The sequence below is a fragment of the Brienomyrus brachyistius genome, chromosome 12 (genome assembly GCF_023856365.1).
Source record: "Brienomyrus brachyistius isolate T26 chromosome 12, BBRACH_0.4, whole genome shotgun sequence".
In the NCBI taxonomy this organism is placed as follows: domain Eukaryota; kingdom Metazoa; phylum Chordata; class Actinopteri; order Osteoglossiformes; family Mormyridae; genus Brienomyrus; species Brienomyrus brachyistius.
In genome coordinates, this window is record NC_064544.1 from 23,816,859 (window position 1) to 23,830,076 (window position 13,218).

At 48.9% G+C, this 13,218-nt stretch overlaps 1 protein-coding gene across 1 annotated transcript in view; it reads left to right on the forward strand.

The window, feature by feature from the left end:
- The window catches only part of arap2 (ArfGAP with RhoGAP domain, ankyrin repeat and PH domain 2), a 101,907-nt gene that overhangs the window by 22,416 nt on the left and 66,273 nt on the right, over positions 1 to 13,218 (forward strand). The window contains exons 7-9 of the mRNA XM_048969936.1: positions 1,189 to 1,258; positions 5,086 to 5,206; positions 11,076 to 11,254. Coding sequence (XP_048825893.1) covers positions 1,189 to 1,258; positions 5,086 to 5,206; positions 11,076 to 11,254 — 370 coding nt within the window. The remainder of the gene's footprint in view (positions 1 to 1,188; positions 1,259 to 5,085; positions 5,207 to 11,075; positions 11,255 to 13,218) is intronic.

Consider the following 13,218-nt stretch of genomic DNA (forward strand, 5'->3'; position numbering starts at 1 on the left):
ATGCACGGTTAGTTAGGTTCTTTACAGGTGAGTGTGTTTAATGTTTTGCCTGATTTAAGTGTAAAGTAGCAGGGATCTGCTTGGGGCCAAAGGAAAGAATCATGCGGTGGCTTACACAGTCAGACTGAAAGATTGCTACCTCAGGGGAAGGGATTCCAGTCCCCGTGTCACAGGGCTGGGCTCTTTGTGCACATAGGAACTAGGTCTAGTGTGGGCCATTTTTAGTGATTCATTTTAGAGTATAGCACGGTCGAATGGGGTAGATGAATGACTGAAGGCCAAGAGGCTTGGCTGAGGTACTAAGTCCTCCAGTGCAGGGCGCTGTTCCTCTGTGAGCTCCGGTGTTGGGCCTGGCTGAGGTACTGAGTCCTCCAGTGCAGGGCGCTGTTCCTCTGTGAGCTCCGGTGTTGGGCCCAGCTGAGGTACTGAGTCCTCCAGTGCAGGGTGCTGTTCCTCTGTGAGCTCCAGTGTTGGGCCCAGCTGAGGTACTGAGTCCTCTAGTGCAGGGTGCTGTTCCTCTGTGAGCTCCGGTGTTGGGCCCAGCTGAGGTACTGAGTCCTCTAGTGCAGGGTGCTGTTCCTCTGTGACCTCCGGTGTTGGACCCAGCTGAGGTACTGAGTCCTCCAGTGCAGGGCGCTGTTCCTCTGTGAGCTCCGGTGTTGGGCCCAGCTGAGGTACTGAGTCCTCTAGTGCAGGGCGCTGTTCCTCTGTGAGCTCCGGTGTTGGGCCCAGCTGAGGTACTGAGTCCTCTAGTGCAGGGTGCTGTTCCTCTGTGAGCTCCGGTGTTGGGCCCAGCTGAGGTACTGAGTCCTCTAGTGCAGGGTGCTGTTCCTCTGTGACCTCCGGTGTTGGACCCAGCTGAGGTACTGAGTCCTCCAGTGCAGGGTGCTGTTCCTCTGTGAGCTCCGGTGTTGGGCCCAGCTGAGGTACTGAGTCCTCTAGTGCAGGGCGCTGTTCCTCTGTGAGCTCCGGTGTTGGGCCCAGCTGAGGTACTGAGTCCTCTAGTGCAGGGTGCTGTTCCTCTGTGAGCTCCGGTGTTGGGCCCAGCTGAGGTACTGAGTCCTCTAGTGCAGGGTGCTGTTCCTCTGTGAGCTCTGGTGTTGGGCCCAGCTGAGGTACTGAGTCCTCTAGTGCAGGGTGCTGTTCCTCTGTGAGCTTGGATGCTTACATTCAATGTCTCTCTTTCAGGAACTGTGTGTATCAGAAGAGATGGGTGACATTTGACGGGGAGCATCTCTGCTATTACAGTAACGACAAAGTAAGTCAACTGAACAAGCACATTCAAACACACCCACGCACACTTACACACACCCACACATACTCGCGCTAACGCTCAGTCACACATCTCACTTTAATTCTGTTATACACATAATCAGACACATCCACACCCACACAAATGTTCACTCAAACATGCACTCTCACACTAACCTTCACACATGTACAGGCCTGTTTAGGCTGCCATGGGCTCTCAGCACATGCGCCTCCTCCTCATCAGGCCTGTTTAGGCTGCCATGGGCTCTCGGCACACGCGTCTCCTCCTCATCAGGCCTGTTTAGGCTGCCATGGGCTCTCAGCACATGCGTCTCCTCCTCATCAGGCCTGTTAAGGCTGCCATGGGCTCTCAGCACACGCGTCTCCTCTTTATCAGACCCCTTTAGTCTGACATGGGCTCTCAGCACATGCGTCTCCTCCTCATCAGGCCTGTTTAGGCTGCCATGGGCTCTCAGCACACGCATCTCCTCCTCATCAGACCTGCTTAGGCTGCCATGGGCTCTCCGCACACGCGTCTCCTCATCATCAGACCTGCTTAGGCTGCCATGGGCTCTCAGCACACGCGTCTCCTCATCATCAGACCTGCTTAGGCTGCCATGGGCTCTCAGCACACGCGTCTCCTCATCATCAGACCTGCTTAGGCTGCCTTGGGCTCTCAGCACACGCGTCTCCTCCTCATCAGGCCTGTTTAGGCTGCCATGGGCTCTCAGCACACGCGTCTCCTCCTCATCGGGTCTGTTTAGGCTGCCATGGGCTGTCAGCACACGCGTCTCCTCCTCATCAGGCCTGTTTAGGCTGCCATGGGCTCTCAGCACACGCGTCTCCTCCTCATCAGACCTGCTTAGGCTGCCATGGGCTCTCAGCACACGCGTCTCCTCCTCATCAGACCTGCTTAGGCTGCCATGGGCTCTCAGCACACGCGTCTCCTCCTCATCAGACCTGCTTAGGCTGCCATGGGCTCTCAGCACACGCGTCTCCTCCTCATCAGGCCTGTTAAGGCTGCCGTGGGCTCTCAGCACACGCGTCTCCTCTTTATCAGACCCCTTTAGTCTGACATGGGCTCCTTGTACATGCACCTCCTTCTCATCAGGCCTGTGTAGGCTGCCATGGGCTGTCTGTACACGTGCCTCCTTTTTGTTAGTCCCCCCCAGGTGAGCAGTGCTCCCAGAGCGACGTTCTGCTACTTGGGTTGTCTTTTTAAGTTTCACGCCAGTGCACACCACTGTGTGAATGGCATGGGGGGCGGGGGGGGGGGGGGGGGTTATAAATTAACAATTATAGAAGTGGGGGTGCAGTGGGTCAGGGAGAGTCAAACCCGTTCCCCCCCCCCCCCCCCAGCCCTTGTCCCATCCTCCTCCTCTCTCCCCCAGTGCTGATTGCCCTCTCTCACGCTGCCCTCGTTAATCACTTACTAATTATAGCCCGCCTCCTTTGTGGTACGGAGTCACAGCGTGCTGCGGAGAGGGGAGCATTAATCTGCACTTTTTTGACCCGACATGCTGTAAGTCAATCGCATGGTGGGCAGAAGCATAACGGCCAAGCAGCTTTTTATTCACTCCATTGGCTGACTTTCTGTCACCATGCCTCATACGTGTGGACACAAGTGGCCTGCACGCAGACGAAGGGTCCCAGCTATTCCCCGCTTGGGGGGATGCACGCCCTTGTCCCACCCTTCTCTGTGTCTGTAGCTGTGGCCTATGCCCCCCACAGGTGCATTCGGAGGAATAAATCCGCCTTTCTCAGCCTACAATCTTTGGGATGGTGGGCTTCAGGGAAGTATTGGGTGAGAGCTGTTTTCAGAGCCTCCTAATTAGTTATAATAATATTAATCAATAAGGTACATTTGGTAGGCAGTGTGGGCCTGCTGGTGTCTGTCTGCTGGGTTGGGCAAAGCTGCACGTCAGTCCTGCTCCGGTCAGCTACCCCACACTCTCCACTGGAGAATAGATACAGCAATACTGTGACAGTATCCATGATATTCCATTTATTTTCCGACTGACCCATTGTAATCGGGATATTATGAACTGTGTTGCTGTTTTATAGTCCGGCCACTAGGTGTCCCCATGCATCTGTGAAACGATTCAGGGTGTGGGAGTATAAATCTAATGGAAACTGGTGACAAAGGCACGAAACACCGTCTTTTCTTCCTCCCTTCTTGATGTAACCTTTATTATAAAAAGCTTTTAGCTTCCTGGTGTCAGTGTCTAAATTGCTTGCTGGAGCCTGTGTATTTAAATATAGCAGTGTACGTACCTTAGCATACCCCTGCACATTGAGAGTGAGAGAGAGTGAGAGAGACAAAGAGTGAGAGCAATGTACATAGAACATGGACGCCAGAGTGGGAGTTAGCAAGGCGCAAGAGCCCAGGAGCTCCTTGACCCAGGGCCCTCTCATCCTTCCATGACAAAGGGGGCCCATCTCTCTGTCTCCTTCCCGACAATCACTGGGTTATTTACAGATGCTCGCATGATTAAAATATGTCCATCATTGCCACCAGAAGAGGAATGGGGGAAAAAAAAAACAATTAATTACAGGCGGCCCAGATGATGCGTGATTATGTGTGCCTGGCATGGGCTGGGCTGTCCGCACCTCAGGCTCCCTCCGAATTTAGCGCAGCTCATTAAAATGCGCCAAAGTTCACAGGCGATGGCAGCGCCGCGGCACAGCCTCTAATTCTGCGCGATAGCGAATTCCCGGGGAGCGAGGCAGGGCCACGCTTCAGTAATTACGGTTAGCTGTTCCTGCCATTGTTAACATCCCTGCTTAATTTGCGAGGACGAAGCTCTCCATGACCTCGTACGGCTGCCCTCCCCCTTCTCTCCTCTCACACCTCGCTCTCCCTCTCTCCCTCGTACCTCTCTGTCCCTCCCCCTCCTCTCACTCTCCCCCCCCCACCCCGTCGGTCAGCCTCAGAAAAATGGGATTGCTCACCCCACCGTGAGTATTTTTGGACGTGCCGTTTCTGGAAAATGCTGTGCCCTGGGTGTTAATGCGACCAGCTTAATTAAGAGCTACTGTAAGTGCTCCGGAAGGTTCCGGAAGTTCGCCCAGCCCTCAGATAGCTGTGCTGCGTAAGCCCATGGCTCTATAGGTGATAATGACATTCAGGTCAGTCTTATTGGAGAAAAGCAGGGTTTTTATTAAGCAGCCCGGCCTGTGATAATGGTTTTATTGCTATGAATAATACATGGATAGAATAGCTTTTATCACCTGTGATTTCCTGAGTTTGTGAATCTGTTTTCAGGAACACTGAAAGGCTCTCTCTGTAGAGACTGATGTGATTTTGGGCCTTTTGGCTCCTGGCTCTTTTGCTGTGTTACTTTTATTAGTCTGCACTAGCTGGCTTCGCACTGAGCTCTAAGCCAAAGGCCAAAGTCTGTACTCAGATTGTCCAGAGGTCTCTGGGTGGGCTGAGTCCGCCCATGCGCCACCCTGTGGCGGTCAGCTTAAAGAGCAACACTGCTCCCCCACAGCCCCTAGTGCAATGAGAGCAGGTGGCTTGGTTGGGCTGTCCCAGAGAGCAAATCTGACCTGCCAGGCTTTCATGGTGAAACATTAGAGTATGATTGTTGAAATCACAGAGGCAGGAATGTGCTGTGATTTCAGGGAGGCCGGTGATTAGCATGGTACGCCTCTTAAACTGCACACTCAGGCGATGTGAGACCCACTGCTATCGACTCATGCAGCTGTGGGAGTTTGTGGCTGCCCAGGATGTGCCCTGTGTGGCTCTGTGAGGGGAGCGTAGCGTGTAGGTGCCCCCCCGCCCCCCACAGCTCCGGCCCGATGCAAAGCCACATCTCTTCTGCCTTTCAGGATATGTATTCCAAAGGCTTCATCCCTCTCTCGGCCGTCAGCCACGTTCGCAGCCTCGGGGACAGCAAGATTGAAGTGGTGACGTCCCACCGGGCCTTCGTTTTCCGCGTCGAGAAGGAAGGTAACATCCTTTTTTTTTTCTTCTCCTTCGCCTGCATAAATTTCCCAGATTCCCCCTGGTGGCTGCAAGGGGGCGTTTCCTGCCATGCTTGTTCCCACAGACGATGCCCGCTAGCACATCCGCTAATTCATAGGGGCTGTTTTTTAACAACAGATGGGAGCAGATCGCCTGTGTGAAGATGTCCTTCAGGTACAAGGAGCCAAGTCTAATCTCGTGCCACGATAAGCTGAGCTAGGATATCATTGGCTGGTTGGAGTTCAGTGATGTTATATGGGATTAGGACGCCGCCATGCCTGCGATTGGAAGGTCGCTGGCGCAAATGCCAGGGTCGACAGAGTGATGTCAGTGTTAAGCTTTTCATTTAGGTCCTTATTCTCAGGTGTCCCAGGGGCTGTCTGGGCCTGTTTCTTAATTGTAAGTAATTTTGGATAAAAGAATTTGCTAAATTTAATGAATATTGAATATACAGTTGCTAAATTCAGCATCTTGACCTTATGGTACAGGAGCCCCCCAGAAATAATGTGCCACACCCTGGGCAAGGTGAAGCTTCTGTGTGGGACTTACGGGAAAATGGGCCGAAGTCAAGCTTCTGGAGCATTTAATAGGGTAAATATGGTAATTGTGCTATAAAACTTTGTTTTCTTTTTTTCATTGGAGGGAGTCGATTTCCTGAAGGGGCGAGTCAGATAGGCATGAATGCGCTGGCGGAGGGCTTGGTGGTTGATGAACAGGCGAGATACATGCGATGCGGTTGCACAGTGTTTCCCCAACCATTATATTAGGGGGGTGCTCCCCCCACCCAGCAACGGCACAGAAGGTCAAGTTAATTTTATTTCATTTTATTTTTGATGTAGCGCCAGATCACAACAGAAGTCATTTAAGGTTACCTTTCCTATAGAACAGGTCTATACATTGTCCTTTTATCAAGCAAACTAAATAGCCGTATGTTATTAATCTTATTTACACGGCTGCTTGTCATTTTTGTCTCTACACGGTCGTGTGTTTACAATTCTCCTCTGCTCTCTGTATCGCGCATGGCGGAGCTCCACCCTGATGCACATGCACAGACACATGCGCGCACACACACACAGGTGAGCACACACAGGTGAGCACACTCCCACCAGCGGACAGAGAGCGGGCGTCGGAAAATATGTCGCCAACCACCTGAAAAGCAGACAAAAATATCTATATTATATATTATTTATATAATATAATAAAAGAAATGTTCTGATGTTTAGTTGTTATATTGAAGAAACACATGAACACCATGAATCCTGTCGGTGTCCCCCCCCCCCCCCCCCCCCCCCAGAGCTGTAAACCTCTGAGAAACACTGCTGCATAAACAAGTAGAGGCGTGTTTCCATGTTCGAGGAACAAAAGAAAACGCAGGAAGCACGCAGCTAACTTGTCAAAGTTAAAATAAATAAATAACGCTGAAAGAAAAAAGGAACTTTAAGGGGAAAGTGAGCCACGTGGGCTAACTGCAGAATCGGTTGTTCTCAGCTGCCGGATGCTAACGATAAGGCTCTGTGATGTGCTCTGATATTTGCCCTTGCTTTCTGTACCTTTCCCTGCCTACTGTACTGAACCCACTCTGTTTTAGGGGGGCCTCATTTAAAAAACATTTCCACTGGATCCACCCCATGAAATGAAGTTGTTTCACCAGTGTGCAGGTCTATTTATGCTAAGAGAGAAACCAAAGTCATTTTGTGTCTTACTGGATGAGGGTGAAAACTTACTCACAGTAACTCCGTATATCGTATGACATTTATGCAGCATAGATGCATGGAATGTATTATCAGCTGCCCTGTAAAGTAATTTCCAAGCCTGTATTTGTCTGCATCGTTCCCCAGAATTAATATCAGGCGCTAATCTCCCTGTTACGCACTGAGCTGGAGCTGCGGTGGCTCTGCACTGAGGAGTGCTGTATTTCTCGAAGGAGAAGTGCACTCAGACGCTTCCTTCCACCTCTCCTCCACAGCAAATGACCTTCACAGATCCTGCCTTTGCGTTTGCCGCTCAGGGCTCCTCTCTCACCATGTGTGTTTGCTTTTTTTTTCCAACACCCTAACCTCTCCAAGCGAGAGGAAGTCTGAATAAAAGATTAAGTAAATAAGTAGCAAACGGGTACTGAAACCACGGCGCAGGAGCAGTAAAGAAGGGCAACATAAAGGGGTATGAATAATTGAAGTGCTTATTCATTATTTACGCCCCCTTTTATGAATTTATGAGCTGGGAATGGTGGCGTTCTTAAGACGTGCTGGCCCACCATGGGGGCATGCCACTAAGTGATGCTGGAAAGGGAGCCGATCACAGGGGGGAGGGGTGTTAACCAAGGCGCATGGTCTTCAGTGTAAGTACAATATTACTCGCGGCATTGTGACAAAACACCCCACCCCCCCACCAACTAGCACAGGAGCTGAGCCAACACAATCCCTACATAATGATCTGCTGTTTGTCTGTCATGCTAGATTTACACTGTAATTCAGCAGAAACAACTACAAATTATACTCGTTTCATTTTTATCCTCCTTTTTTTTTAACTGTAAGGATACTTTGGCTTAGAGAGAGAAACTTTTTGTAAAAAAGCACAAATGAGGCGGTTTCTGAATCATCAGAACCCTTCTCTGTGATTTTGGACTAGATGTGTCATATCACTAGGATTTCAGCCATTATATATTGATCTAACTGGTAGACAAAAGGCAGGGGGCCCCTAACCAAAGCAGGGGTGTCCACTGGCCGGTGGCCTCGTGGCCTGGGGGAGCTTTATGTAGGTCACCTGCTTCTTACATGTATTACCAATCACTGTGTGACGTTGACTTTTGTTATGTAAAAAGCTGATTAGACTCCTTGGACTTTGTAAATCAAAGTTTATGGCAAGTGAAAGAAAATGACTATAGATAATATTTTAGCATAAAGCTTATTTGGCATGTATTTAGCATATATGTTATATAATTTATGTTGGGTAAAACATAGTTTTACTGAAGATATTTGATTAATTTTATGATCACATTTTTGCTTAAGTTATTTTTAGATTTCATGCTGCCTGTCCTAATTAATTAAAGTGAAATCGATCCCATTCATTTAACTCCAGCACAGGGTTATGGTGAGTCTGGAGCTTATCCAAGGGCAGGATGTCAGTCTAATTGGGGGGTGGGGAATCCGTCCCATAACCCAGGAGCTGTGAGACCATAGTTCTTGTTCCGAGCCAACAAGCCATCTCTAACTTCAGTCTTTTAACATGATTTAGTGTAGCTGATTTTTTGAGCTGTCAGTACTGTGTTCCCAGTCTTCTCCGGAGAGGTCCTCTCCAACAGCCCAAGTGGGGGCTGTTCAGGTGAGCTGCTGAGCACATGGTGCATGTGTACAGCACGCTGCGTCACTCCTGATCACCACCACTCAGACTTTGTGATTGCCCTGACTCTAACCCTGCCTCGCTCCTGATCACCACCACTCAGACTCTGTGATTGCCCTGACCCTAACCCTGCCTCGCTCCTGATCACCACCACTCAGACTCTGTGATTGCCCTGACCCTAACCCTGCCTCGCTCCTGTTCACCACCACTCAGACTCTGTGATTGCCCTGACTCTAACCCTGCCTCGCTCCTGATCACCACCACTCAGACTCTGTGATTGCCCTGACCCTAACCCTGCCTCGCTCCTAATCACCAGCACTCAGACTCTGTGATTGCCCTGACCCTAACCCTGCCTCGCTCCTGATCACCAGCACTCAGACTCTGTGATTGCCCTGACCCTAACCCTGCCTCGCTCCTGATCACCACCACTCAGACTCTGTGATTGCCCTAACCCTGCCTCGCTCCTGTTCACCACCACTCAGACTCTGTGATTGCCCTGACCCTAACCCTGCCTCGCTCCTGTTCACCACCACTCAGACTCTGTGATTGCCCTGACCCTAACCCTGCCTCGCTCCTGATCACCAGCACTCAGACTCTGTGATTGCCCTGACCCTAACCCTGCCTCGCTCCTGATAACCAGCACTCAGACTCTGTGATTGCCCTGACCCTAACCCTGCCTCGCTCCTGATCACCACCACTCAGACTCTGTGATTGCCCTGACCCTAACCCTGCCTCGCTCCTGATCACCACCACTCAGACTCTGTGATTGCCCTGACCCTAACCCTGCCTCGCTCCTGATCACCACCACTCAGACCCTGTGATTGCCCTAACCCTAACCCTGCCTCGCTCCTGTTCACCACCACTCAGACTCTGTGATTGCCCTGACCCTAACCCTGCCTCGCTCCTGATCACCAGCACTCAGACTCTGTGATTGCCCTGACCCTAACCCTGCCTCGCTCCTGTTCACCACCACTCAGACCCTGTGATTGCCCTAACCCTAACCCTGCCTTGCTCCTGATCACCACCACTCAGACTCTGTGATTGCCCTGACCCTAACCCTGCCTCGCTCCTGATTACCACCACTCAGACGCTGTAATTGCCCTGACCCTAACCCTGCCTCGCTCCTGATCACAACCACCTAGGTGCTTGTTAGTGATACTCAGTCCTGCTAAGCTAGTGATGCCACACCGGTGATCAGAGAGAAGAACTGGATGAAACATGATGCATCTAATGGCAAAGAAGGCTCAACATCTACCAAGTTTAATATTGTTCAGTGTCTGAGAGTGTGTAGGTGGGGGCGGCGGGGGGGGTTTAAAAGGCTGAATTTCTACATAGCCTTTTGTCTGAGGGAGAAAAACAGCAAAATGTGTATGGAAAGTAGGCACCTCCACTGAAGTTTTCAGACTAACTCTGCAGACCCCTAGTGACACACTTTTCTGGTGCTGTGCCCCAGGAGCCCTCCCTCCTTCACATGTGATTTATTGTCTTTTTTCCCCCGTAGCCCTCCCACTTACCCCACCACCCCACACACTTTTTTTGTTCAGCACACCAGTCTTGCTGTCAGGTGCCTCAGATCCATGATTAAAATAAAGTTTCCAGCTGCAAGTTCTCTCTGGCTCTGCATACCCCCACCCCCCACCCCGCAGAAGGTGTGGCAGGAGACTGCAATGTTCTTGCAGTCGCCTGATATCTGGTCACAGCTCAGCCGTCCTGTGGGGGCCCTGCGGGAGCCCCAGTGCTGGTGGAAAAGTTCTGTCCACCTTATGAGTTGATCTGAAAGGAGACGCTTAACAGAGTGATCTGAGTGGGGGGGGCTTCACTCCCTGTCCCTCTTAGGCAGCTGTTCTGCGCCGCACAGGCCCACGCTCCTGCTCGCGCATAGGGGGCCATCTGGAACTGGCACCATGCCAGCAGGGCAGTTCTCATCTTGAGTTTCGGCCTGAGTGCAGTTTATTGTGGCTAATTCTGCTGCAAATTTGTGACTTTCAGGCTTTTGAAATGTGTCTGATTTACACCCTTTTATTTCTGATTGGAAGGCTCTTTGTTCAATGTATAATTTATTACTAGGTTTTTCTGAGTTATGCAGCTGCTAACTTTAGGGACTAATTAACAAATCCCCATCGTAGACAGCCTTGTGCGCACCTCAAACAAAAGGCCCCCTCGCCCGTTCCTGGTGAGGGGGGTCCAGTAAGTGAGCAGTGTAAGCACTCAGGAAGCGCCTGGGCCTGTGCTGATTTCTCAGCAGCCTCAGTGCTGCTGTCAGCATCATCGCCTTCAGCTATGCCTAAAATGTCTGTGGTCCACTGGAGCTTCTGGCTTTTACTCGATCCCACCGATTCAACTCCTGAAACTAAACTCAGCTGATGTTAGCAAAGAGTGGATTTCTATCATGCACTAACGAAAACTTCCACGGTAACATTTCAATAACTGTTTCTCGAGAGTAAATTTCATAATGAAAAGTAGTTTTTCAGTTGTTCTAATTTCACTGTACTTGCGTGTCGCCGTTTCCACACAGGAGAGCGGTACGACTGGATCAATGCCCTGCAGATAGCGATGCGGAGCCAGCCCAGCGCATCCCAGCTGCGCTCCAAGCCCAGTGCAGCCAAATGCGGCTATGTGGAGCTGCGCGGCTACAAAGGAAGAGTCTTCCTGTCCCTGATGGGAACCCAAGTGAGACTTTATAAAGCAGAGCAGGTATGCAATCACTCCCAACCCTTTTCATGTGAAATAAGTTCACTCTCTCTTTATATAAAATAAAACATTCTTGTATAAAGAGTAGCAGGATGAGATATAGCTAAAAATAGTTGGGGAAACAGTCTCTCATGGTTTTTGGGGTGGGATTAAGAACAGGATAAAGTAGAGGCTTCTCCGAGTTTCCATGGACACCCTACGAGGGCGCACTTTAAGATTGCATGGAAATAAATAGGACAGATATTCCTTGTGATACTCGCTCGCCTTATTCTGCGACCCAAATTACGGGTAAATAGCCTCACCGATCTTGCCGGCTCACCCCCGTTTGCCTTTCATTATTTCCATCATTAGCACAAACACACTTCCTCATCTTTTTCCTGCACCCCTTGCAAATTGCTTTGTGACAGCCCTATTCCGCCTCAGCCCATGAATTATATAGAGGGAGACGCGGAAAATGGAAATTAATTGTATTGTTTTGCTTAAACGGTAAATCCTGGGCAATGCGAATGTACTTTGGGTCTCCTGACATAGAAGAAGGGAAGGGGGAGGCCATGGCTGGAAGTATGACAGCATGCGCAGTGGAGTGTAGTATCTAATCCAGAGAGATAAATGAGCTGTTTGAAAGAGGCGCCGCTCCCTCTCTGGTGCTAAGCGTGTCGCTCAGGTACAATTAAAGACTGCTGTAAGAAGGCGCTCCAGAGTCAGGAAGATGCCCATTCCTTCCAGTACTCTTAATAATATAGGCTTTCTGAGGTCTGCGGCTGCTTCTCTGTAAAATGACGGATGCCTGCATGGGTAAAATGAACTGTTTGTTAAACCACAGCCTGGGTGAAGGGTCCTAATAATATATCAGGTGTGAATGCACATTGCTCTTCTCAAGATTTAATAGACCATATTTGTAATTGAACACACATTGCTCCAATCCGGATTTAAAAGACAGTCTGTGTTCGTGAATGCACATCGCTCTAATACGGATTTAATAGACAGTTTTGTGTACGCGAACACATATTTCTCCGGTTTGGATTTGGTAAACAGTTTTTGTTAGTGAATGCACATTGCTTCAAATCTGGATTTAATAGACAGTTTCTGTACGTGAATCCGTATTGCTTCAATCCAGGTTCTGTAAAATCTAGATTTAATAGACAGTTTGTATACTTGAACAAACATAACTTTGATCCGGCTTTAAAAGCGAATGTTCTGGACTTTTTCAAGGGTGCAGACATTTTGGTGTCGGTGTAGGAACAATAAAAAAAACTCAAGTAAATAATTTTGCATTATTATTATTATTATTATTGATACTTATTCAGTTTTCTGTGGTTTACTCATTTTATTTTTAATATGTCAAAATATATATTTTTTTCTGTTTTAATATACTACTCAGTGTCCAAGGTTTTCTTTTTGTCACTGGTTATACAAGCTTAAAGTGCATGTTAAGTCTTAATATGTCACATATTCAGGGTAAAATAAGAACTAAATGTATAAAACAAATCAAACAAAGGCGGTCATTTTCGCAGTTTTTCAGCCTTCAAAAGAAGAAAGACAATGGAGGTCGAAAGATGACAAGTAAGTCATCACATATTCCACTATGATTATAAACATTCACTTCATAAATTTGAATAATGGGAATATTGTGGTACAGCCAGAACACTTGTATTCTTGCATAATTTACAGTTATAATGCACTTTTTTAGAAGAAATTCTATCAAGATATGAGTCATTTGTTGCTGTAATTTATTGTTGTACTATCACACGCTCCCTGACTGTTAGTAAAACGATTTGGTTTTCTACATAATAATTTTTGAACTTTGTAATAAATATTAATATTGTGAAAACCCTGATATCATTTTTAGAGACACTGCCCACCCCATCGCATAATGACTTTGAAAACAGTACACCTAAGATCAAAAGTCAATGCAAAGCACTCATTCACAGCTTGTGTATACTTGTCATAGCAGTTTAACTTGGCAC